Source organism: Pediculus humanus, genomic scaffold (genome assembly GCF_000006295.1).
Source record: "Pediculus humanus corporis 1103172107642 genomic scaffold, whole genome shotgun sequence".
NCBI lineage: Eukaryota > Metazoa > Arthropoda > Insecta > Psocodea > Pediculidae > Pediculus > Pediculus humanus.
In genome coordinates, this window is record NW_002987253.1 from 441423 (window position 1) to 464359 (window position 22937).

Here is a 22937-nt window from a genome sequence, read left to right on the forward strand (position 1 = left end):
TCAACTACTTTTTCGATGTTTGTTGCCCTGCGAACGGTAAAACTCGTTCGTTTTATTATTATTATTATTATGAAAAAAAACCGGTATTTATAGGAAACAATGAAGGCGTAGTGAACAAACGAACAAACGAACGATTCCCACATTTTACAAACCTAATTTTTTTTTTTAAAAAAAACTAAAAATCAAAAAATTTATCAAAATGGCGACTTTTTTTATTTAGTTTTTAACTAAATGAGGGATTCGATTTAAAAATTTTTTTTTTTATATAAAGAATGATTTAGTTTTTGGGGGGACGATTAAGACGAACGTGATGACACGAAAAATTTTAAATTAAAAAGAAAACCCCAAAACCGAAACAACAAATTAAAATTTTTTTTTTTTCAAACTTCATCATTAATCATCGTTCGTTTAAATGAATGTTCAACCACCATTTTTTCTCCCCTTTTAATTCCCTCGCAGCAAGCAGAAGAAATATTTATTTTAAAGTAAGTTTTCCAAACAAACAAAAAAGTTTGTGAAAGTTATTAAAAAATTTTTTGGGGTAAAATTTCTTTCATTTCTCACGATATTTTTTTCTTAATAACCGAGCAACGAGTGTCAAATGTCAGGTGAAATTTATTTATTTAAAAAAAAAAAAAACAAAATGGCCGAAAAGTGCGAAATGATGATGATGATGATGATGATTCGTTAAAATTTATTTAAAAAAAAAATTTTTTTCGAACCGTTCGGTAATCGATTCCTCGAGGAAGTAAAAAACCAGGTTGACAACATTTAAAAAAAAAAAATTGATTGGAAACGCCTTCTTATAACAACTTATTTATTAATTACAAAACGATTTTATTATTATTATTATTATTACATAAATAAATAAATAAATTTTTCTATAAGTCAAGTAGTAAGAGCCAAACCGATTATTAAATAATAATTGTGTAACGAATTTTCATTTTTTTACTACGACTCAAATTTTAACGTTTTTCTTATTAATAATAATAATAATAATAATAATAATTTGTTTTGATCGACCGGAAAAGGAAAAGCATCGAAATTAAAAAAAAAAAATAAATAAAATTTTAAAAGAAATATTTATAAAAATAAAACCAAAAAAATTTTTTTGTTTCCCGGAAACGGAAAAGAAAAAACACGCAAACGAACAAATTAATGGGGAGGGGGGGGGAAATATATTTAAACGTTTTTTTTTTTTTTTCAATTTATGAACTTTAACCCCGAATGATGGAAAAAAAATTTTTTTAAGGTTTTAAAACTCGCACTAAATAATAATAATAATTATTATTAATAATTCATTCGATTAATTTTTTTTAAAAATTTTTAATCAACGCGATTATAATAATAATAATAATAATGAATTAAGTTTGTTATAAATTATTAATAACAAATCAATTAATATCAATGATAATAATAATAATAATTTAAAAGAATTAATAATAATGATGATTAATTCAAATTTATTTACATAAATTTTTTTTAGAAAAATTATTGTCGTTGTTAATAAAATTTATGTTTCAACGCCTTCCTTATTGAATTGTGATTAATGATTTTTAATAATGATAATAATAATTATTATTATTCTAATTTATGTAACTTTATTTATTTATTTATTAAATCGTGGGTTTAAACGATAATGATAATAATTTCTTTTTACGGTTAAAAAAAAAAATTTTTTTTTCAAATAATTCTTATTTCATTTTTTTATCAATAAAAAATTATTAACGAGGGATGATTATGGGGATGAAATATTTTTAATCGATATCGATTAAAACGATTGATTGATTTTTTTAAAAAATCGATTCATTTTTTTTTTTTACGAAACCCCAAATGGTTAACTCGAATTTTTTTTTTTGTTTAAGCGTGAAAATTAAAAATTAATAATGATAATAATTTTTTTTTATTTAAAAATATGATATAAAGAAATCCGCGTGATGAATCAAATTTTTATACCTTTTTTTTTATACCTGAAAGTTATCATTACGACCCTCATCCCCTTCTTCCTCCCCCCCGGAAAATTAATAATTTTCAAAAGGTTTCGTTTTCGATATTAAAAATTTAATTCGATTTTATCGTTCTTTTGGAAAAAAAAAATTTTTTTCTAAAGGTCGTTGCCCTTTTTTCGATTGTAAAAAAAAAAAAAACAATCAGAAAAATAATTTCCGCTGGAAGGAAAGGGTGGGGTGTGTGTGAGGGATGGGGGCGGCGGAGGAAAATCTTAATTTTCAACATTCTCACATCATTCATCATCAATCGATCATTTCGGTCGTCAAATTTCGTTTTTTTTGGTTCGATGACCTATTTTTAGTAAAAAAAAAAATTTTTTTTAGGCGCAATCGTTCGTTCATATATACGTGCATGACGCATTTATTTATTTATTTATTTTTTTTCCCCCATATTAAATAAACATTAAATACGTTTACTTAAATTTATTTTAAAAAATAAAATTTTTTATTACACAAAATGAGAAAAAAAAAAAAAAAAAACAAAAAATCGGTAACACAATCCAACAGATACGATTTACCAAAAAAAAAAAAAGAAATTGTTTGATCACGAACTTTTACCCCCCTTTTGGTAAAAAAAATGAAAACTCAATCTTCTGTCAGTCAGTTTAAACACATATTAGTGATAGTAACAAAACAAACAAAACATTTTTTTATTATTATTTGCATTAGGTTATAGTTTCAAAAAAAATTCATTTAGTTTTAATAGTAATAATAATAATAATTTTCGTGTCGATAACACAGGTGAAATTTAATAAAAAAAAACAAACTGGAATTTAAGATACCAATGAGATAAAAACAAAAACTTTCTATTTTGTTCTTCCTTACAAATAAAAAATTGTTTAACGTATTATTAGTAGCTTGCCGTGGCCTTTAAACTTTATTTATTTATTTTCATTATATGTTGTCATAATCTATTTTTTACTTAAAGTAATAAAAACTCGCGTGAAGGTTACGAATCGCATATTTTTTTGTACTTTAAACAATTTACAACAAAACAAATAATTAAAAGAAATCATGGAAAAAATGTTTGAAAATCAAAAATTTTATGGAACTCCAGGTCCGAACGAAAGGATTCAAACGCGTCAGGATAATTTGGAAAATAATCCAGTTAAAATAAATCAAAATTTTACTCAGCAAAATCATTTTACGAGAATGGAACCTCAAACGAGAATAGAAAACTTTAATCAAAATAATTCGCATAATCCGGCACAATACGGACAGCAAAGATTTTCCCAACAAAATCCCCAACAAGGAGGAGGACCGAGTCCCAGAATGTATTCGGAGATCCAACAGGATAGGCAACCGGGTAATGTTAATAATGTTTCGAACTATCCGCAAAAACCTATACCACAGCAACGAAATATCGATTCTCAAGATTTGCAAAGAAATTATACAAATTTACAAAATTCTCAACAACAACAACAACAACAACATCAACAACAACAACAGCAACAACAACAACAACAACAACAACTACAACAACAACAACAACAGCAACAACAACAACAACAACAGCAACAGCAGAGATTTCAGGCACCGGGACCTTTAACAAGACCTCCAATACAAGAAAGAACAAATTTATCACGTCAATCCTCAAATCAATCACTTTATAATACGAGACCGCAATACCAACAACCGGAAATAATCCAACAGAAAATTCAATTGAATCATAAAAATTCCAACGAATTTTTAAACGGTTCGAATGAAAAAATACAAAAGCAAGAATTTAAAACGATTGAAAAAAATGATGGCAGACAAACCCCCCCGACTTTTATTAAACAAGAATCGTTTTCGACATTGAATTTACAGCAGGAAAAAATTACAAACGAGGAAAATAAAAAAGAAAACGACGTAAAATCACAAGATCCGGCCGGCGACAGCAACATACCAACGATTAACGAAAAAAATTTTCTGTCTTCGTCATCAATACCACCTGAAACGAAACCAAACGAGTCGGAAAATGGAAAACCACCAACGGATCCTTTAAAATCCATTCCAGAAATCCACAAAAATCGAGAATTAAAATCCGGGGGATTGGTTTACAAAAATATAAAATTTTTCGAAGAACAAGACACGGCAAAAATTCCATTAAAACCTAAAACGATTTTAGATGTGAAATTGGAAAAATATAACGATAATAATAATAATAATAATATAAAAAACAAAAACGTCGAGGAAAATGAATGTGGCGTCGATGAAACGCCCATGTATCATCCAAACCTAAAAAGTATTTATACCGCCCCGTCAAAAGTTGCTAAAATTCCGAAAAAAAAAAGAAAAATACGTGACGTCATAACGACGTCATCGAAAATAAAAAAACCGAAAATGCAAAATTATTACGGAGTAAAACGTAAAGAAAAATATATAAAATTAAACCGGAAGAAGAACTTTTACAATTTTTTCATAATTCAAAAGAAATGCGTTATTTTAAATGTGGTGAGTTTAATTATTATTTCACCGACGGTATACCACCTCTCATGTACCTGTTGTGTATTAAATAAAAATAAATAATTTTTTATTCACTTCCGGTATTTTTTCCATCGTCATTTTTACGGGAAAAACAAATAAATTGACCCATTTGAGTTCTACGCATTTTTTTTTTAAATTGAGAGTTTTTTTTTGAACTTATTACGTAATAAAAAAATGCCAGAAAAATGTTAATTGTTTAAACATTTAATTAACCGAAATAATCGCCATTTTTTTTTCCAATTCCAGGTGAAAATAGAAAAGAATCGGAACAAATAAAAAAAAATTCGGTGAGTAATAAAAAAAATAAAATAAAATTTTTAATTGAAAAAACAAACTTACCGAAATAATCTCGATGATTGTTGTTCAGACGAACAAACCGACAACAAACGGAGATGTTCCGACTCCTAAAAAACTTCATTCAAGATCTCCAGGACCCGGACAAAGAAGCCCATTGAGTTTATCCACGAGCACACCATTGAAATCTCCAGGAACTCCCAGAGCCAAATCATTGCCAAAAACACCAGAAAGTACTACAGCTCCTCAGACTCCCCTGAATAAAAGTAATAAATTTATTATTATTATTATTATAATTATTATCATTATTACAGTTTTTTTTTTTTTTTTTAATTATTTAAAATTATTTTAAAGAAGTTCCAATGAATAAAGTACAAGTTGGTGCTGCACCATCGCCCAATTTAAAAGCGGCAAAATCAAAAGTTGGATCCCTTGCAAATACTCTACATAAACCTGGTGGTGGAAATATTCGAATAGAAAATCATAAAATTGATTTTAGCAAAGCCCAATCGAGAATCGAAGCCAAAAATGATCAATACGTTCGATCAGGAGGTGATAAAAAGGTAATAATAATAATAATTTATATAAAAATTTTCTTTTTTTTTGACCCATTTTCCTTAAAAAAAATTTTCTTTTAGATTCCTCAAGTAAAATTGCAATGGGAAGCAAAATCAAAAGTAGGTTCGCTCGATAACACGACGTATAAACCTGGTGGCGGTGATAAGAAAATCGAGTCTATTAAATTAGACTTTAAAGAAAAAGCAAAATCAAAAGTCGGTTCTAAAGATAATTTAAAACACACGCCAGGTGGTGGAACCGTTAAGGTACGGAAAATCTTTTTTTTTTTAAACAAAAAAAAATTTTCCGATTTTAAACACGCCATTTTTTTTTTGTTTTCCAGATCGAAAATCAAAAATTAGAATTTAAAGCCCAAAGTAAAATTGGATCACTTGATAATGTCAAACATAAACCTGGAGGAGGTGATGTTAAAATATTCGATGATAAAACATACCTGAAACAAATTTCAGCAACTAGTTCAGATGGTGGATTTTCTGGAAATCAGGTATCCCCACCTCCACCCTCATCCCTCCTCCTCACGTAAATAAATAAATAAACACGATTTGCAATTGAAAATTAGAAAAATCAATAAAAACACCAATAAATCGATATTTGAAATTTATCGATCGATCGATCGATCACGTTATTTATTTATTTATTTATTTAGTTCATTTATTAATTCGCAGAGTCCGCTTCATACGTCTGTATCAAAATCATTTTCCGAAACATCACAAGACGACGGTTAAAGGAAAAAAAATTTTTTTTTCTTCAAAATTTTCTTTTGTTTTCTTTGTACACGTGTAGTATCATCGACACACGAGCACCGCCATTAATTCAACAGCATCTTTCAACTTTACTGGCAGCACAAAAGAAATTTTTTTAAAAAAAAAAAAAGCTATCTAATCATTTTTTTCTTCTCACGCCCTCCCCCTCCCCTCCCCTCTCCGCGTTTTTTGCTTCCTTTCATCGTTAAATTATTTATAAAAAAATTTCCCTCCCTTTCCCTCTTCTTATCCCCCGTGTAATTATCGATTTTTCTTTAAAATTATTATTATTAAATAACATTATTATTATTATTACCGTTATTAACAACATCGATTAAAATGCCTAAAAAAAGTTATTAATATCCTGGTTTCGTCCCTGACCGATTCCCAATAACTTTTTTTTAATTTTTTTTATTGATTTTTCATTTTTTATTTTTTTTTGTATAGTTTTTTTTTATTATTATTGTTTCTAAGTTAATTTTTATACTATAAAAAAAAAAAAATTATTAATAATAATAATAATAATAATATTTACGCTCTTATTTATCACGTGATTAAAATTTATATAAATATTTATTATAATATACATTACGATATATAAATAAATATATATACGAATATGTATTGGCTTTGAAATATAATTAATAATAAATAAAAAAAAAATGTTAATAAAAATAAAATAAAATTTTTTTTTTTTTTTTAGTTTTTATTTTTAGATACACACGACACGACACGACACGACATCACAACAACAACAACAACAACCCACACAACAAACAAACAAACACAAACACAAACACACACGGTCAAAAATTTTTTTTTTAAATTGTAAATTTCATACGTATTATGTAGTTTTTAATAATTTTTTAAAAATTTTGTAGTTTTAATTTGAAAACAAATTTTTATTGTTAATTACATATATATTTTAATTATTTATTATCGTTTAATATTTATTCGATCTATCGATCGATCGATCGATCGAAATAAAAAAAAAATTTGATTCGTTGTTGCCAAGTTTACCAATTAATTATAAAATAATATAACGAATCATTTTTTTTTAAATAAAGAAACGAATCGTAAGTATTTTGAAATTTTTTAAAATTATTTATTTATTTATTTATAAAAATAATGACGTCATCATTTTACAGAGATATTTTGGAGAAAGGAAAAGCGCTCCAGGAACACCGGGAAGAAAAAATAATAAAATAAAAATGAGGAAAATTACGAGCATGAGCGGATCCGAATCCATTCACGCATTTCACAGCATACCGGAAATGTCTTATTCCCGTCCGATGACTCCGGTTAAAACGACAAAAAAAAATAATAATAATGATAATAATAATGATGATGATGATTCTCCAGGGAAAAATATGAGGAAAAATTCAGAATTTCGCGTTCCGTCGCTTAACGATAATTTAAGCAAATGCGATACGCGTAAAATAAAAAATCAAGAGGATAATTTACAACAGCATAAAGTTAATTTTACCAACGACAAACCGTTAACTAATAATTATTATTATCATCATCAACGTCCCGATGATAACAAATCAGACGAATCCTCCGATTTCGATAAAGACAAATCGAAATTTAACAGGAATGATTCGAAAGATTTTTCCATAAAAAATTCCATGACTGGAAGAGATGATGACCACTTAAACGAAAATTGAATTTATTATTATTATCATTATTAAAAATCCCCGTCTATTATTATTATTATCGTTTAATTATTACGATGACGTAAGTACGTATAATTCCATTACATCGTTAAATTTTCTTTTTATTTTATTTTTTTCCTCGTTCCATTATTATTATTATGATCACTATCTTCTCCAGTTTTTAATTACGAATAAATTATTTATAATTATTTAATAATATTAATAATAATAATAATAATAAAATTTTGTTTTATCATTTTATAAAAGGATTTTGATAACTCATCATTTCCTCCGCCCGCCATATCCGTTTCCGTAATTTATTTATTTATTTTTCCATTTCGGAAATTCAATTGGGATTGACGTCATCACGAATGACGACGACGAGGATTTTATGATTTATGACGTCACATTCGTATATTTTGCCGTCGGTGAAATTAAATAAAAATTTATTTTTATTTTATTATCAAAATAATTTATTACTCGTAATTTTTCGCGTGATAAATACATTTCGCCCAAAGTATTAATAAAAATTATTTTTAAAAAAATTTTTAAAAAAAAGCGCGGGAAAATTTCATGAATTTAAAAAATCCTTAATAATTTTTTAAAAAATTAAATAAATAAAACAAATAAAAATAATGTTAATAAGCAAGCATAAAATTTTTAGCAATTATAAAATTTAACGCATACATAAAATTTTATTTATTTATTTATTTATTTTTATTAATAATAATAAATAAATAACTTTTTACATATAAATACAATATAATTTTATGTATATATATAACATAATATAATCTTATAATTATATATATATATTAAAAGGCAATTCTAACGTGTGCAATTAAAAAAAAACTATTTTTAAACGTGATCAAAATATTATTATTATCAATATTATTAATATTATGTACATAAATAAAAGAAGAAGAGAAGGAGAAGGAGGACCCGTTAATAATTAAAATATTATTATTAAATACGCACGGTTAATAAATAAATTTATGTAAAAGAAAAAAAATAAAAATTATTATTTTTTTAAATTTAACCGATTTTATTATTATTATCGTTTATTATTACTATTATTATTATTATTACAAATAAATTAATACATAACCGCGCGTATTAATAACATAATCACCCGCATTATTCGAAAATTTTTTTTTTCTAATAATTTTAATCATTATTAATATTATTAAAAATTATTTACAATAAAATTTTATTTTTTATTTTTTTTTAAAGTGCAAAACTAAATCAATAAATACATAATTAAATAAATAAATAGTTAATTAATAAATTTAAAGCCAAAGCATATTTACAAGCATATTATTTTATTTATTTTATTTTTTATCATTATTATTAGTACGGAAATAAATTATTTAAAATAAAAAATATATAAATCACGCCGGATAATTAATTAATTAATTAATTAATTTTTAAATAAATTTTATTAACCGTAAAATAAATAAATAAATACATAAATCTCAATTTTAACGTGACGTCATCAATAATAAATTAATAAATAATAAATTGATTTTAAAAAAAAATTTTTTAATAATAACTATTTTTACTATTATTATTATTAATAATTATCCGCGTGAAAAGTATTATTATTATTATTAATTAACATTATGTAAAGAGACAGAGAGAGATAAAGAGAGAGAGAGAGAGAGACATAAAATTTATTAAAAAAATACAAAAACCTATTTTTCTTTTCTTTTTTTTTTTTAATTATTATTACTATTATTTATAAACACTATTATTTATGTGGACCGCAGTGTTACAATAAGATTAATAAATATTAATTATTATTATTATTATTAATCAATAAAATTTATTCGTTATTATTATTATTATTCATATTAATAACAATAATAAGTGATAAAGCTCTGTGCAGCGTAATAATTATATGACGTAATAATAAATTTAACAAAAAAAAAAATTCGATTATACTAGTACGTACCTTTTCAACCTTAAAAAAAAAGTGTCAGATAAACCCTTTTTCCTCTCATTTAACATTTTCCTCCTTCTCCCCTCCCCCGAATCACGTTTTCCATATAAGGATAAAAGAATGATGACCATGAAAAGGTGATCAAAGCGGGAAAGTAATGGAAAAAATGGTACGAGAAAAATTCGGATAGAGTAGGAGGAGTAGGAGAAGTGGGAGGAGGAGGAGGGAAAAATTTAAAATTAACTGGGGCGGCGGGAGGCGGAGAAGAGGAGATAATGATGATTATTTACACACGTCATCGCATTTGTATTTTTCGCATCTATTTCCCTCGTATAAAAATCTCTCTCGTAATATTAAAATCATTTCAAGATACATAACAACAACAACAACAAAAACAACAACCATAACAAAAAAAAATAATAATAATAATAAAATTTTTTTCCCATTAAAAATTTTCAAACTTAAAAACAATTCATAAAATTAATAATAATAATAATAATAATTTTTTCAAATTATTTACATAACTAATAATAAATCAATAAAATTTTAATAAATAATTAAATTTTTTCTTTTTTTTTTTGGGGGGGGAGGGGGATAACAATCATAAATAAATAAATAAAAAATTTAACGTTATCATTATTATCATTATTATTACCTAAATTTTTCTTTCTTAGTCTATTAATAAATTATATTTATCGAGTTATGATTGATTTATGTACATAAATACGTACGCAGATATGAAATTTCATTTTTATAAATTTTTTTTTTCGATTTTATTAATTATTATTATTAAATAAATAAATTATAAATAAAATAATAATAATAATAATAATTTAAATATATTAACGAGTATTTTATATTTATATATATATATATATATATATTTATGTATAATTATATCGAAAACATTTTTTTTTTTTTTCTATTTAGAACATTAAATAAATTTTCACGTGGTTACTTCACTTTCCCGAAAAAAACCGTTACATAATTATTATTATTATTTACGCGGGAAAAAAATTTGAAAAGCGCGAATGTGAGTGTGTGTGGGGGACGGGGGGAGGGAAAGTGATAAGGATTAATATTTTTTTTATAATCGGGAAATTGGATAAAATCGAAAAAAAAAATTCTCTTCATTGCAATAAATATACATAAAATTCAACTTGTAAATTTTTTATTGCATCGAGAAAACTTTAAAAATTTTATTTTGCTGTCGTACGGGACGATGCAAACAATAATAATAATAATAATAATAATAATAATAAAATTTTTTTTTAAATAAACGAAAACAATAAAATCTCGTTGGTAACAACTAATTGGTAACGTTAATTTTTTAAATTTTTTTTTTGTTTGAGATCTCGTTTTATTCTTTTTTTTTTTTTACAATAATGTTTTTTTTAATAAATGTCTACATAAACGCGATTCGAAAACTAATAACGATGATAATGATGATACTATATATATATATATTTTTTTTTTTCAAAATGTCGCGTTCGCATGTCGTTTATTTTAATTGCGGCACTGACGTTTTTTCTTTTTTTTTTTATCAACACCTGACGCGTTTCCCATTCTATTAATACTCGAAAATTTTTTTTTTTTTTTCCGATACCGACGGTTATGACGATGATGATGATGATGATGATAAATATGCACGTTTTTACCCTTTAAATCGAATATTTAAGCTGTATCATCAACATCGTCGTCGCGGATTTGACCCTTTTACGACAATATTTTCATTTAACGAACGACAAAAAAAAAAAAATGGGGGGGGGGAGCAGAAGAAAAAGAAGAGAAAAGAAAAAAATTTAAAACGTGAACAATGATGGCCGCCGCCATACTTCCTGTGACGTGTTAGTGACGATGAATTTCCTTGATGAATCACGCGCGATTTTGTTAATCGTGTCGAAAATTTAAAAAAAAAAAAATAATCACCAAAATGTTGTTTGTTTCTTAAAAACCCTCGTTACGAAAAATCATCCTGCATTCGTTTTTCCATTTTATGAAAACGCTTTGTAATGTTTGAAGAAAAATATAAGGAATACTGCAAAGGCTGTCGGAAAAGTTATCCGGGCTATAACGTCGATCGTTTTAGCAACTCTTATCGGATGTGGCGGTTCCTTTTTTCGAATCTGTAATCATATTTTTTTTAAATTTTATTTTATTTTATTCTATTTTTGCTACCGTTAATGCCTCAGAAAACAAGCGCAAAAAAAGGAAAACTCACCGCATCAGCTCCGCACGCATTATTTGCCGAATGCGTACACGTGCTTGGACCACAATTTGTGCAAGCAATTATTTCATTTGCACCCCCTGGAGAATCTCTTTTCCTTTCACCCTAATAAATAATTATCTATCATTATTATCATTATTATTATTATTATTACGATAACATAACCGTAAATAAATGAATGAATGAATGATTGATTGATTGGTTGGATGAATGGATGGATTTTTTTTTTTTTTACTACGTTTTCTTAATATAAAACAAAACACATTTCAACTATTTTTACGAAACTAATTTTTTTTTTTTTTTTTTAACAAAATAAAAATCACATGTTTTCAATCTATCTATTACGAACAGCAGAAGACATTTTTTTTTTTTTTTTTCCTATAAAAAAAATTTCTTCTGCTATTTTTTAACATCGTACGATTACGTTTACGTACCTTTTTTTCCCCCCCCGAATTGTAACGAATGTAATTGAATGTCGACTTTTTTTTCTTTTCAAATCAATATAAATTTATTATTATTATTATTATTATTATTATTATTATTATTATTATTATTATTATTATTATTATTATTAATTTAATAAAAAAAAAATCGATAAAAGCAGCTACAAAAAAAATATTAAAAAAAAACAAAAGAAAAAAATTTTTTACCCCGAAGTTTTTTTTTTTTTTTTAATTAAGGAATGAAATTTTTTTCTTTTTCTTTTTTATTTATTTCCGTCGGTTAAACTTTTGCAACGTTCCGGGAGGGAGGGAAGGAAGGGAGGAAGGGAGGGGGTTTATTAACCCTACTGCATCCGTAAAATGGGTTGGTTGATTAATGACCGAAAAAAAATTTAAACGAAAAAAAAAAAAAAAAATTTTTCCAGGTTAAACCAAAGAAAATAAAAAAAACCATAGCGAATACGTCACCTGATCTTTTTAAATTTTTAATTTGTCCCCCCCGCCCCTTTTTTTTTTAATACCATAGAGTAAATAAACGTTTGCCATAAATAGTTAAAAAAAGAAAAATTAATAAATAAAAAACTTACCGACGAATGTTCGACGACGATCATGGTCCTCGTATTTTGATTTTTTTTTTTATTAATTAATCACATGCATGATGATTTGTTAAAACCAATGAGAAATTTTTTAAATTGTAAACAAAAGAGAAAAAGGCGCGAATTATAAAAAAAATTCAAATTTTTCTAACGACTTGCGATTGGTTAAAAATAAAATGGCGCGCACGATGGCGTTTACGATTTTTTAAAATTAAAATTAATTCGTTTATGTTTTATCATTTCATTGTTATTATCAATATTTGCGATAACACGTTTTAAATAAATTCTATATAATTAAAAAATTCAATAAAAAATAATTAAACAACAAATCGCCATAATGACGTCACGGGTACACGTGACCAAAACAAAATATTGCAACCCAATGCAATAAATTAATAAATCGCATACATACGTAGAGGATACGATGTAAAAAAAAAAAACAACAACGATATTAATAATGATAATAATGATAACCGAACCTGCGCAGAGTTTGTACGAAAGGTCATTGAACCGTGAAAACAAAAAAAAAATTTTTATCAAGGAAAGAAAACGGATCGGGAAAAGAGGAAATACGTCGTAAAGAAATTTTTTTTTTTTTTTTCCTTCCTTTCCCCCGTTAAATTTTAATTAAAATTTCTCATTGATTTCTTAATAAGTTAATAATAATGATCGATTTATTTACATTATGTATTTTTTTTTGTTTTTCGTGCATGCAAGAAGCTAAATGCCATTTGCAACTAATATGATACTAATAATAATAATACTATTTATTTTAAATTTCAATAAATAATTTTCGTTCAAATGAATAATTATTGAAATCGTTTTTTTTTTTCTCTCTCTCTCTCTCTCTTTCTGATGACGTCAATCGCATCAATTATTTTAGATAAATAAATAAATAAATAAATTTAATGTTAATTGTTAATAAGTAATTTAATAATTATGCGGTTTTTAATTAATTAAATAATAAGCTTGATTTTAATGTTAAACAAAAAAGAAAAAATGGAAAACGCGTGTACGCGTGTGTGACGTCATAACAAGGAAATTATCCCACGTGAACTTATCCGACTTTTGAGGTTTTTGTTTCCTGTTTTGTTAATACGCAACTCGGATTATTTATTTATTTATTTATATATAATAAATATCCGACTCGACAAAACCGCGAGTTTTAAAGTTTAAAAATTTAAAATAAAATTATTATCGTAATAAAATAATAATTCCGAGTAACTTTTATTATTATTATTAATTATTTAAAATGACGTAAGCGATCGTGAATATTTTATATAAGAAGCAACCCAAAGTTTTATTGATTGGCGCGCACAAAAAAAAAAAACAAGAAAGTAATAGTTGCCGTAATAATAATAATGATAATAAAGAATACGGGAAATTTTTATTTTCGGTTATAACGCGGGATCGGGAGCGGAAACGGAAGCGGAAAGAGAAATTAATAGAAAAAGGCGCCGGCATTTTCTTTTTTCTCCCCGTTTTCGTACAAGTTTTTTTTTTTTTGACAACCTTGCATATGATTGAGTGCTTTTTTATGTTTCTTTCTTTCTTTCTTTATTTTATTTTATTTTTTTTTTTACAAAATTTAAAATAAAAAAAAAAACCCACAAGATCCCTTTTTTTTTTATAATAAATTTATTTTTACGTTACACGAAAGAAAAATGTAACAACACAAACGGTTGCAACGAAAACCTGTTTTCTTTCTCTTTCTATTTCTCTTTCTCTTTCTCTTTTTACTTTTTTTTACTTATACAAAACAAACACGATAGAAAATTTTTTATTTTTTTATTTTTTTTCTATTAAAATTCATAGACGTTTACGGTTCGACAATTTTCACGTGATATATATATATATATATATATATTTTTTTTTTTTTTTCGATTTCATCCGTTTCCTTTTTTTTTTTTTTAAACAAAATTTTAACTTTTTCACAAAAAAAAAGAAAAATGGCGGATTAAAAATAATACTTAGTAAACACGCATAAATCTTTTAAAAGTTTTCAAAATTCATTTAAAGAAATTTTTTTTTTTTAAAGAAAAACACGTCGTAAAATATCGTTTCCGGTTATAATTCCTTTCTTTTTGTTTCCCCCTCCCTTCCCCCTCCTCACTAGGTTTCAATTTAAACTACGTGGGGAGAAGAAAACCCCCACCCCCAAGTAAAACCGATTCGGGATGTAAAAAAAATAATATATACCCGATCAAAAATTACTCATTTGAACATTTAATTAATTAATAACTATTTTATTTATCGATACGACAAACATGTTTGTTTGTTTGTTTTTTTTTGTTTGTTTAAATACATGTAAGCATATCGATAGTTAAAAACACGCAATAAAAAAAAAAAAAACACACAAACGTAAGATGAGAACGGATTATTTAAATAATAATAATATCTCACCTGTAGTAATTGTTGGAGGGTTTCCTCTTCGTTCTTTTTGTTCTAAAAAATAACAAACTTTTCATTTGTAATTTGAATTTTTTATATATACATATATATTATATAAAAATATATATATATATTTATATTAAAACAATAATAATAATAATAATAATAATAATAATGATAATAATTAAAAAAAAAAAAAATTATTTCAAGTGTGTGTGTGTGTGTATTTTTCACCTTTTCTTTTATTTAAATTTAAATTTAATTCGTTATCGTAATGTTTGTTGTTGTTTTAATAAGTGTTACCAACAAACTTTATAAAAAAAAAAAAATTGTTTAAAATGTAATTTTCCCGCGCTTTTTTTAACTTCATCATTTTTTAAAAAATTATAAAGTGCACGTGCAAAAAAAATTTTTTTTAAAAATTACGTTAATGTATCAAGCTTGGTTTAATTACGTCGTTATTATTATTATTAATCAAAAAAAAAATTACGCGTTAATGAATGTATATGCGTGTGTGCGTGAGTGTGCGCATGTACGTGTGATGATGATGATGATTATGATGATGATGACATGACAGTCGCTAAAGAGAAAAAAAATTTTTTTTAAAAATCAAAATATAATTGACACATAAATTACCCACATAATGTTATTCGTTGTGTGCAGATTTATATATATATATATATATATAAAAACGTAGACGAAAGTTTAAAAAAGTAAAAAAAAGTAAAAATGGATCGAACCGCAGCAAAAAAAATTTACATTTTTAGTAGCAAAAAAAATTTAAAAAAAATATATATACAAAAATAAAAAATTGTGAAAAAAAAAGATAAAAAAAAATTTTTTTAATTTTTTCAATTTTACAAATAATGCGGTAAAAATAAAGCGATGCAAATTTATTATTATTATTATTATCAATATTATTATTACTTCTATTATAATCTCGAAAACGATAAAAAAAAAAAAAATTTTTTTCAAAGTGGCTACGAACAAAAAAAAAAAAAAAATTTCTTTTCTCTATTAATTTTTTGTTGTGTGGCAACAGAATCCAAAAGAATAAAGAAACAAAAGAAAAAGAAATAAAGAAAAGAATGAAAGAAAAAAAAAAAAATAGAATGAAACAAGTTGAAAAAAGGTATAATCGATAATGATGATGATGATGATGATGATAAAATAGTAGCTAAATGAAAACGGGTTATAATTTGTGGGTTCGAAAATCACCGCGGAAAATTCGATGAAAACCCGATTCGTCCTGGACGTGAAATGTACACGTCACGACTTAAAGTGTCATCACGCATGACACGTGATAACGATAACAAAAAAAAAAAGGGGGAATTAACCGTCAACGTAAAATCATTCCCTTATTTCTGAAATTTCCCAAATTTCAGGAAATTACAAATAATAATAATAATAATTTCGATAATACGGGTTAGAAACTATAAAGAAATAATAAAGAAAGAAAAATTAAAAGGAAAAAAAAATATGGCGGACACGATAATCATTACACCTGTAAATAAATAATTTAATTTACTCGTAGAATTTTAATGGCGTTAAATAATTTATATCAAACACAAAAAAAGAAAAAAAAGTTTTGTCATTTGGTTTTAAAAAAAACTCTTTTCCTTTTTTTCCTTTTTTTTACCTTTTTTCCTTTTTTTCCTTTTTTCCTTTTTCTCACAATTAGTTTGTTTAAAATAAATGTGACTGGAATTTTTTTTTCTTTTTTTTTTTTTTAAATAAAGTCGTGAAAAATTTTCTTTGGAATGACTTTTTTTTCCTTGTCTCCCTCACTCTCTTTCTTTCTCTCTCTCCCTTTCTCTCTCTCTCTCTTTTTCTTTCTTTTTTTCCCGATTATTTTTGACAGGATAAAGGGGGAAAAAAAATTTAAACGAAACAAATTCAATTGAATTCGTCATTAATAAATCGAAGGCAATTTGTTTTAAATGTTGTGGGATCCCCAATTTTTCCGATGACGGAAAAGGTAAGGTACGAGACGAAAAGAAAACTAAAGAAAATTTAATACATATATAAAATAACACGTATAACAACAGGAAATTTAAAAAGGTCGAAAGCCAAAAATGTAATTTTCAAAATCCGTTTTCCTTTTTTCCCCTCCCTCTTCTCCTGTTTCCCCCTTTTTATTTTTTTGTTCTTCTCTTATTATATTTGAAAAGTTCATTTTAAATTTTAAAGAGACTACAAAAAGGGTCAAAAAGGGAAAAGGCAATAATTATATAAGGGTAAAATGAAAATTTATAAAATGAAAACGGTTTTAAATCAACTAAAAAACAAGACTAAATTTTACAACCCCCCCCTCTCTTTCTCTATTTATATATTTAATAATAATAATAATAATAACTTTAATAATTTGGTTTTGGTTTTTTGGGTTCTATTTTTTTTTGATGCATTAATTATAAATTATTTTTCGTTCGTTGATTGTTTTCCTATTTTACAAACAACATGAATTTATCGTACAATGTCAAGTTTTGTTGTTCGAAAAGCGGGGGGAGGGGGAAAAGAAAAAATCCGTGAAGAAATTAGAGAAAGGGCCGAAAATAAAACCGGAAAGGGGGATTGGAAAAAAAGGAAACAAATGAAAATAAACCGGTGAAAATTATTTAAAAACGCCAAATTTCAAAACGAAAGGTTTGGAAAAGAGAAAGAGAGAGATTAGATAGATAAATAGATAGATAGATAGATAGATAGATAGATAGATAGATAGATAGATAGATAAATAGATAGAGAGAGAGAGAGAGAGAGAGAAGGTAGTCGTGAAAGAAGAAAAAAAAGAACCCATTCTGTCGGTTGGTTTGAGACACGATTACGCGAATTTTATTTATTTTTCCTGGAAACACCCCCCCAAAAAAAAAATAAAATTCGAGTTTCGAAACGACTTAAATGATCAAAAATAATAATAATAATAGTAATAATAATGATAATAAAGTTTTTCCCAAAGCGTCATTTCATTAAAGTCGATTCTTACGATAAGCAAAATAAAAGTTTTTTAAAACGAACGAAAAGTGTAAAAAAAAAAGACGCCATATAAAACAATCGTAAAAATAAATTTTTCGACGCTTTAAATAACAACAATAACAATAACAATAACAACAATAATAATAATAATAATAATAATAATAATAATAATAACAATAAAATTTTTAACACTTGAAATAAAATAAAATTTAAATACGTTCGACACGCTAATCATCAATAATAATCCCATCGAATGATAAATACTCTCTCCCTCCTTTCCCCCAAAAGTTGCAAAAAAAAAAATTAATTAATTTTCGAACGTGTCGCGGGTCCCCCCCTCCCCCCGAGAGAAATACAATTGGGAGAATTATATGAAATCCGCCATATTATATACAATAAAATCCTTTTTGATTATTCCATTGTATCGAACTTCGCTTTCCCATCCTTCGCATTTAATATTTAAAATTCCCAATAAACGATCCCCATAAAATTTTTTCCACCACGTCCTTCCCTCCCGTCCCCGTCCCCGCCCCCACAAAAAAAAAAAATTTTTTTTTATATGCAAAAGTTATTAAAAATTAGACACCTTAATAAAAAAAACCGTCTTATTATTATTATTACCGAGAAAAAAAAAAAAACAAAAGAAAATAAAAACGAAGAAAATCTGACTGAGTTTATAAAAAGTTTTCCAATAAAAATTTTCCACGTAATTTAAACAACCTGTACTTGTTTATAATAACGTCTGAAATAATTTTCTTAACGTCGTTTTTTTTTTTTTTTTTATACTTTTCCTTCATCTTTTATTATTATTATTATTAATATCGTTTCGTTTTTAAATCAAATATGAATAAATGTGGGAGCCACGTGGGGGGGAGAGGGAAAGTAAAGTAAAAAAGTTAATAATAATAATTATTTTTAAACACACGTGTTTCTAGTAAATTAAATTAATTAAAATTTTTTTTTTTTTTTGATTTTTCTCGTTTACGTCTTTTCCGGAAAACCAACCAACGACAAAAAAAATTTTACGTTAAAAATGAATAATGAAAACGTGACGTTTTGATGACGATGATGATGATGATGATGATGATGATGATGATAATGATATTCCCCTGTGTGATGACAATGTACAAAAAAAAACGGTAAGTCTGTTTGAAATTTTTTCCCGTTTTGGTAATGGAAAAGTATAATAAAAATAATATAAACGCATTTTCCGGATACCTTTTTTTTCCCCATTTTCTTTTCCTTTTTTTAAATCTCGTAAAATCAGGATAGAAAAAAAAAAAGGCATTTGCGTTTTTATTATTTTTTTTCGCTGTCGGCTCTTAAATTCGACATGACAAAAAAAAAAAAATAAACACTACGACTGCTGTTTCCCCCTCCCCTTCCCTCCGTCTCTCAAATTTGATTAATTAAAAAATTTCGTGATGTCGTTTATACAATCGTTTTAACACTAGTCAAAATTTAAAAATGTCTTCGTTTACGAAAGTGTTGACGACATTACATCCTTCCTTTGAAATAAAATCTCATTATTATAAAAAAAAAAAAAAAATTTCTACGCACATACAATACGCAACATACACGCATTATTTACAAAAAAAAAAAAAAAAAAAAAAAAATCAATTTTTGTAGCAGCAGACTACAGATAAAACAGTCTTAAGAAAAAAAAAACCATTACGTACAAAAAAAAAAAAAAATAAATAAATAAATAAAATAAATAAATAAATTTTTACGATGGTAATAATAAACGATAATGAAAATAATAATAATAGTAATAATAGTAATAATAATAATAATAATAACGATAATACAACCATGCTCAATACTATTAATATATATATATAAAATCAATAAATAAATAAATTATTAAAAAAAAATATATATACTTACGTCTAAAAAAAAAATTTAATATATATATATATATATATATATATATATATATATACGTAAAAACTATGCAAAACAGGCATTATTTATTATTATTATTATTATCATTATTTACAAGTAAATATATATATTAATATTAAAAATCCCCATCGAATCGGCAAAAAAAATTTATAATAATTGAAATAAGCTGTTAATCAAAAGAAAAAAAAAAAAAAAAACGAATTTTCTAATTTTTTTTTTCCAAAAAAAAAAAAAAAAAAAGGGGGGGAGGGGCACCCGGATTTTTTTTTTTTTTTTTTTTTTTAACCGGTGGGGGCGTGGGGTGTGTAATTAATAAATAAAAAAAAAAGGAGTATTTTGTTTTAAGAAATCTTTTTTTTTTTTGAAAAAAAGCACCCGGGTTTTTATAAAAAAAAAAAAAAAATTTGTAAAAAAAAAAAAAATGTTTAAGCAACTGAGACTGTCTGCTCTCCACGGTGGGGGAGCGTGATGTATGTAATAAATAAAAAAAAAAAAATGAATAATATGTTTAACGAATTTTTTTTTTTTTTTTTGAAAAAAAACCCGCAATTAATAATAATAAAAAAAAAAAAAAAAAAAAATTGTAAAAAAAAAAAAAAGAAAAGTTTTAATCTGGCAAAATAAGCTTCATATTTATATAATAATACGAATATATATATTTATATATATATATTTATATATATATACATATATATATACGCATACATCAACATTCGGGTACGTATGTATATATATATATATATATATATATATATATATATATATATACATATGTATACTTATATTATTAGCAAAGCAAATAGTAGTAGTAGTAAATGGTACGATTTTATTCATACCAAAGGCCTTCTTACCAAGGGACTGGCCAAGATGACCCCTATCCGACTGAGAACAGCGGGCAATCTCTAAAACATAACAATATATATGAGCGTCAGCAAAATCGTGCAGAAAAATTTTTTGTTTCCATTTTACTTTTATTACTTTATTCTTTTTCATTTACTCTCTTTAAATTTGGTATCGAATTTGAACTGCCAAAAATTTAATAATAATAATAATAATTTAATTCGTATCGATTTTGTGTGAATTTCTTGTTATAATAATTTTTTTTTTACCTTTATGGCAATTCAAATAAGTTAAGAATGGAAAAAATTAACGATTAAAGCTGACAAAAAAAAAAAAAAACATTGTCTTCTGCTAGCAAGCGCGCACACATTAATAAAAAAAAAATTAAATAAAATAAACTCTTTTTTTTTTTTTTTCCTTTTTTTTTTCATTAACTTTTCTTCATCAAATATTCCAAAAAAAAAAAAAAAAAAAGCATAAAACGGGACCCCGACTTATATAAGGCCATTATTCATTTTAATACTTATCTTATAACAACGTATTTCATTATTATTATTATTATTATTATTATTATTAAACATTTTTAAAAAATTATTATTATTTTTACGGGTTTTTTAAAAAAAAAAAGTTTTCGGGGTAGCGACGCCGCGACGTTTTTTTTATTAAACTTTTCCCCATTTCATTAAAATTCTTTTCCTTTGGGAAAATTCGTCATCGGTATACTTATTATTATTATTACCCGTACATATTTTATTAACGTTTAATTACGCGAGTAAATTTTTTATAAAAAAATAAAAATGATTATGAACGAAGAAACTACTAAAACAACTAACCTACTACTATATATAACTATCTCTCAATCAATTTTAATAAATAAATAAATTTTTGAATTAAAACGAAAAAAAAAAAAAAAACCCAACCTTGACCTCACGAACGCTCCCACGCCTCCTCCTCCTCCCCATCCTCCTCCATCCCCCGCTCCTTTAACTCGGTTCCTTTTCCTCCTTTGGGATTTAAAAAAAAAAAAAACGGGGAAAAAGAAAAACAACCCGGAGTAAAACTTTATACAACAATAACAAAAACTATTTCCTCATTTTTTGTCATAATGGCGGTTAACAATCTACCCTTAATTCGGTTCAAATTTAAAAAAAAAAAAAAAAACGTCAAAAAAATAAACGGTTGGCGTCGTTTATAAAAATTCGATAGAAAAAAAAAAACATAAATTATTATTATTATTATTATTTATGTTAGCCCTAATAAAAATTTCGTTTGTTTTTAGTTAAATTTGTTCTTGTTAGTATTACAGCGTAAATATTAAAAATCGAGTTTCCTTGTTTCGTTTTTAAACAGAATTCGGAAAACAAACGAATTAATGTCGGTTGTTTTGTGTTGTGTTGTCGGACGCGTTTGTCTGACGATTGTTTGAGCCAATAAAAAAAAAAAAATGGAAACGGTGAGAGCCCGTAATAGTAGCCTTGACGAAAACGAAATATAAACTTTAGGCACAAAAAAAAAAAAAATTTTGTGGTAAAATAAAGGACACGTTGACTCAGGAGCCAAATTGACCCGTGGCCAAAATTAAAATTTCTCTAAAATGCCAAAAAAAAAAAAAAAAAAAAAATTTTCTTTTTTCTATTAATTATGGTTCACGTGTAATTGAACTCATTCCAAATGAAATATTTTCGATTTCGTACTAAAAGAAAAGAGTTTAAATTATTTATTATTGTGTACGTGAAAGTAAAAATTATTTGGTCGACTGGAGAAATGAAAAAACAAAAAAAATGTGATAAAAACTCTGGAAATTTTTTTCTTTTTTTGTTTTTGTGCCTGAAATGTTTATGTTTATGTTTATGTTTTTTTTTTTTTTTTTTTTT

At 25.3% G+C, this 22937-nt stretch overlaps 4 protein-coding genes across 4 annotated transcripts in view; 2 read left to right on the plus strand and 2 right to left on the minus strand.

Moving 5' to 3' along the window:
- Positions 1-3032: 3032 nt before the first annotated feature.
- Phum_PHUM267470 (microtubule-associated protein tau, putative) lies at positions 3033-6076 on the plus strand (the record flags this gene model as incomplete). The annotated part of the gene is made up of 6 exons (XM_002426616.1): positions 3033-4352; positions 4846-5038; positions 5127-5335; positions 5411-5596; positions 5674-5870; positions 5998-6076. 6 exons carry the CDS (start codon positions 3033-3035, stop codon positions 6074-6076), a joined length of 2184 nt encoding a protein of 727 aa, XP_002426661.1.
- A 357-nt stretch (positions 6077-6433) lies between these two features.
- Phum_PHUM267480 (uncharacterized protein) lies at positions 6434-7761 on the plus strand (the record flags this gene model as incomplete). Its single annotated transcript, XM_002426617.1, has 3 exons — positions 6434-6446; positions 6811-6899; positions 7243-7761. 3 exons carry the CDS (start codon positions 6434-6436, stop codon positions 7759-7761), a joined length of 621 nt encoding a protein of 206 aa, XP_002426662.1.
- A 3924-nt stretch (positions 7762-11685) lies between these two features.
- On the minus strand, positions 11686-12279 carry Phum_PHUM267490 (uncharacterized protein; the record flags this gene model as incomplete). Its single annotated transcript, XM_002426618.1, has 4 exons — positions 11686-11817; positions 11913-12023; positions 12154-12161; positions 12264-12279. 4 exons carry the CDS (start codon positions 12277-12279, stop codon positions 11686-11688), a joined length of 267 nt encoding a protein of 88 aa, XP_002426663.1.
- A 10423-nt stretch (positions 12280-22702) lies between these two features.
- Positions 22703-22937, minus strand: part of Phum_PHUM267500 (DrosGluCl, putative) — a gene marked incomplete at both ends in the record, with an annotated part of 5254 nt that continues 5019 nt past the window's right edge. Inside the window, one exon of the mRNA XM_002426619.1 lies at positions 22703-22756. Coding sequence (XP_002426664.1) covers positions 22703-22756 — 54 coding nt within the window. The remainder of the gene's footprint in view (positions 22757-22937) is intronic.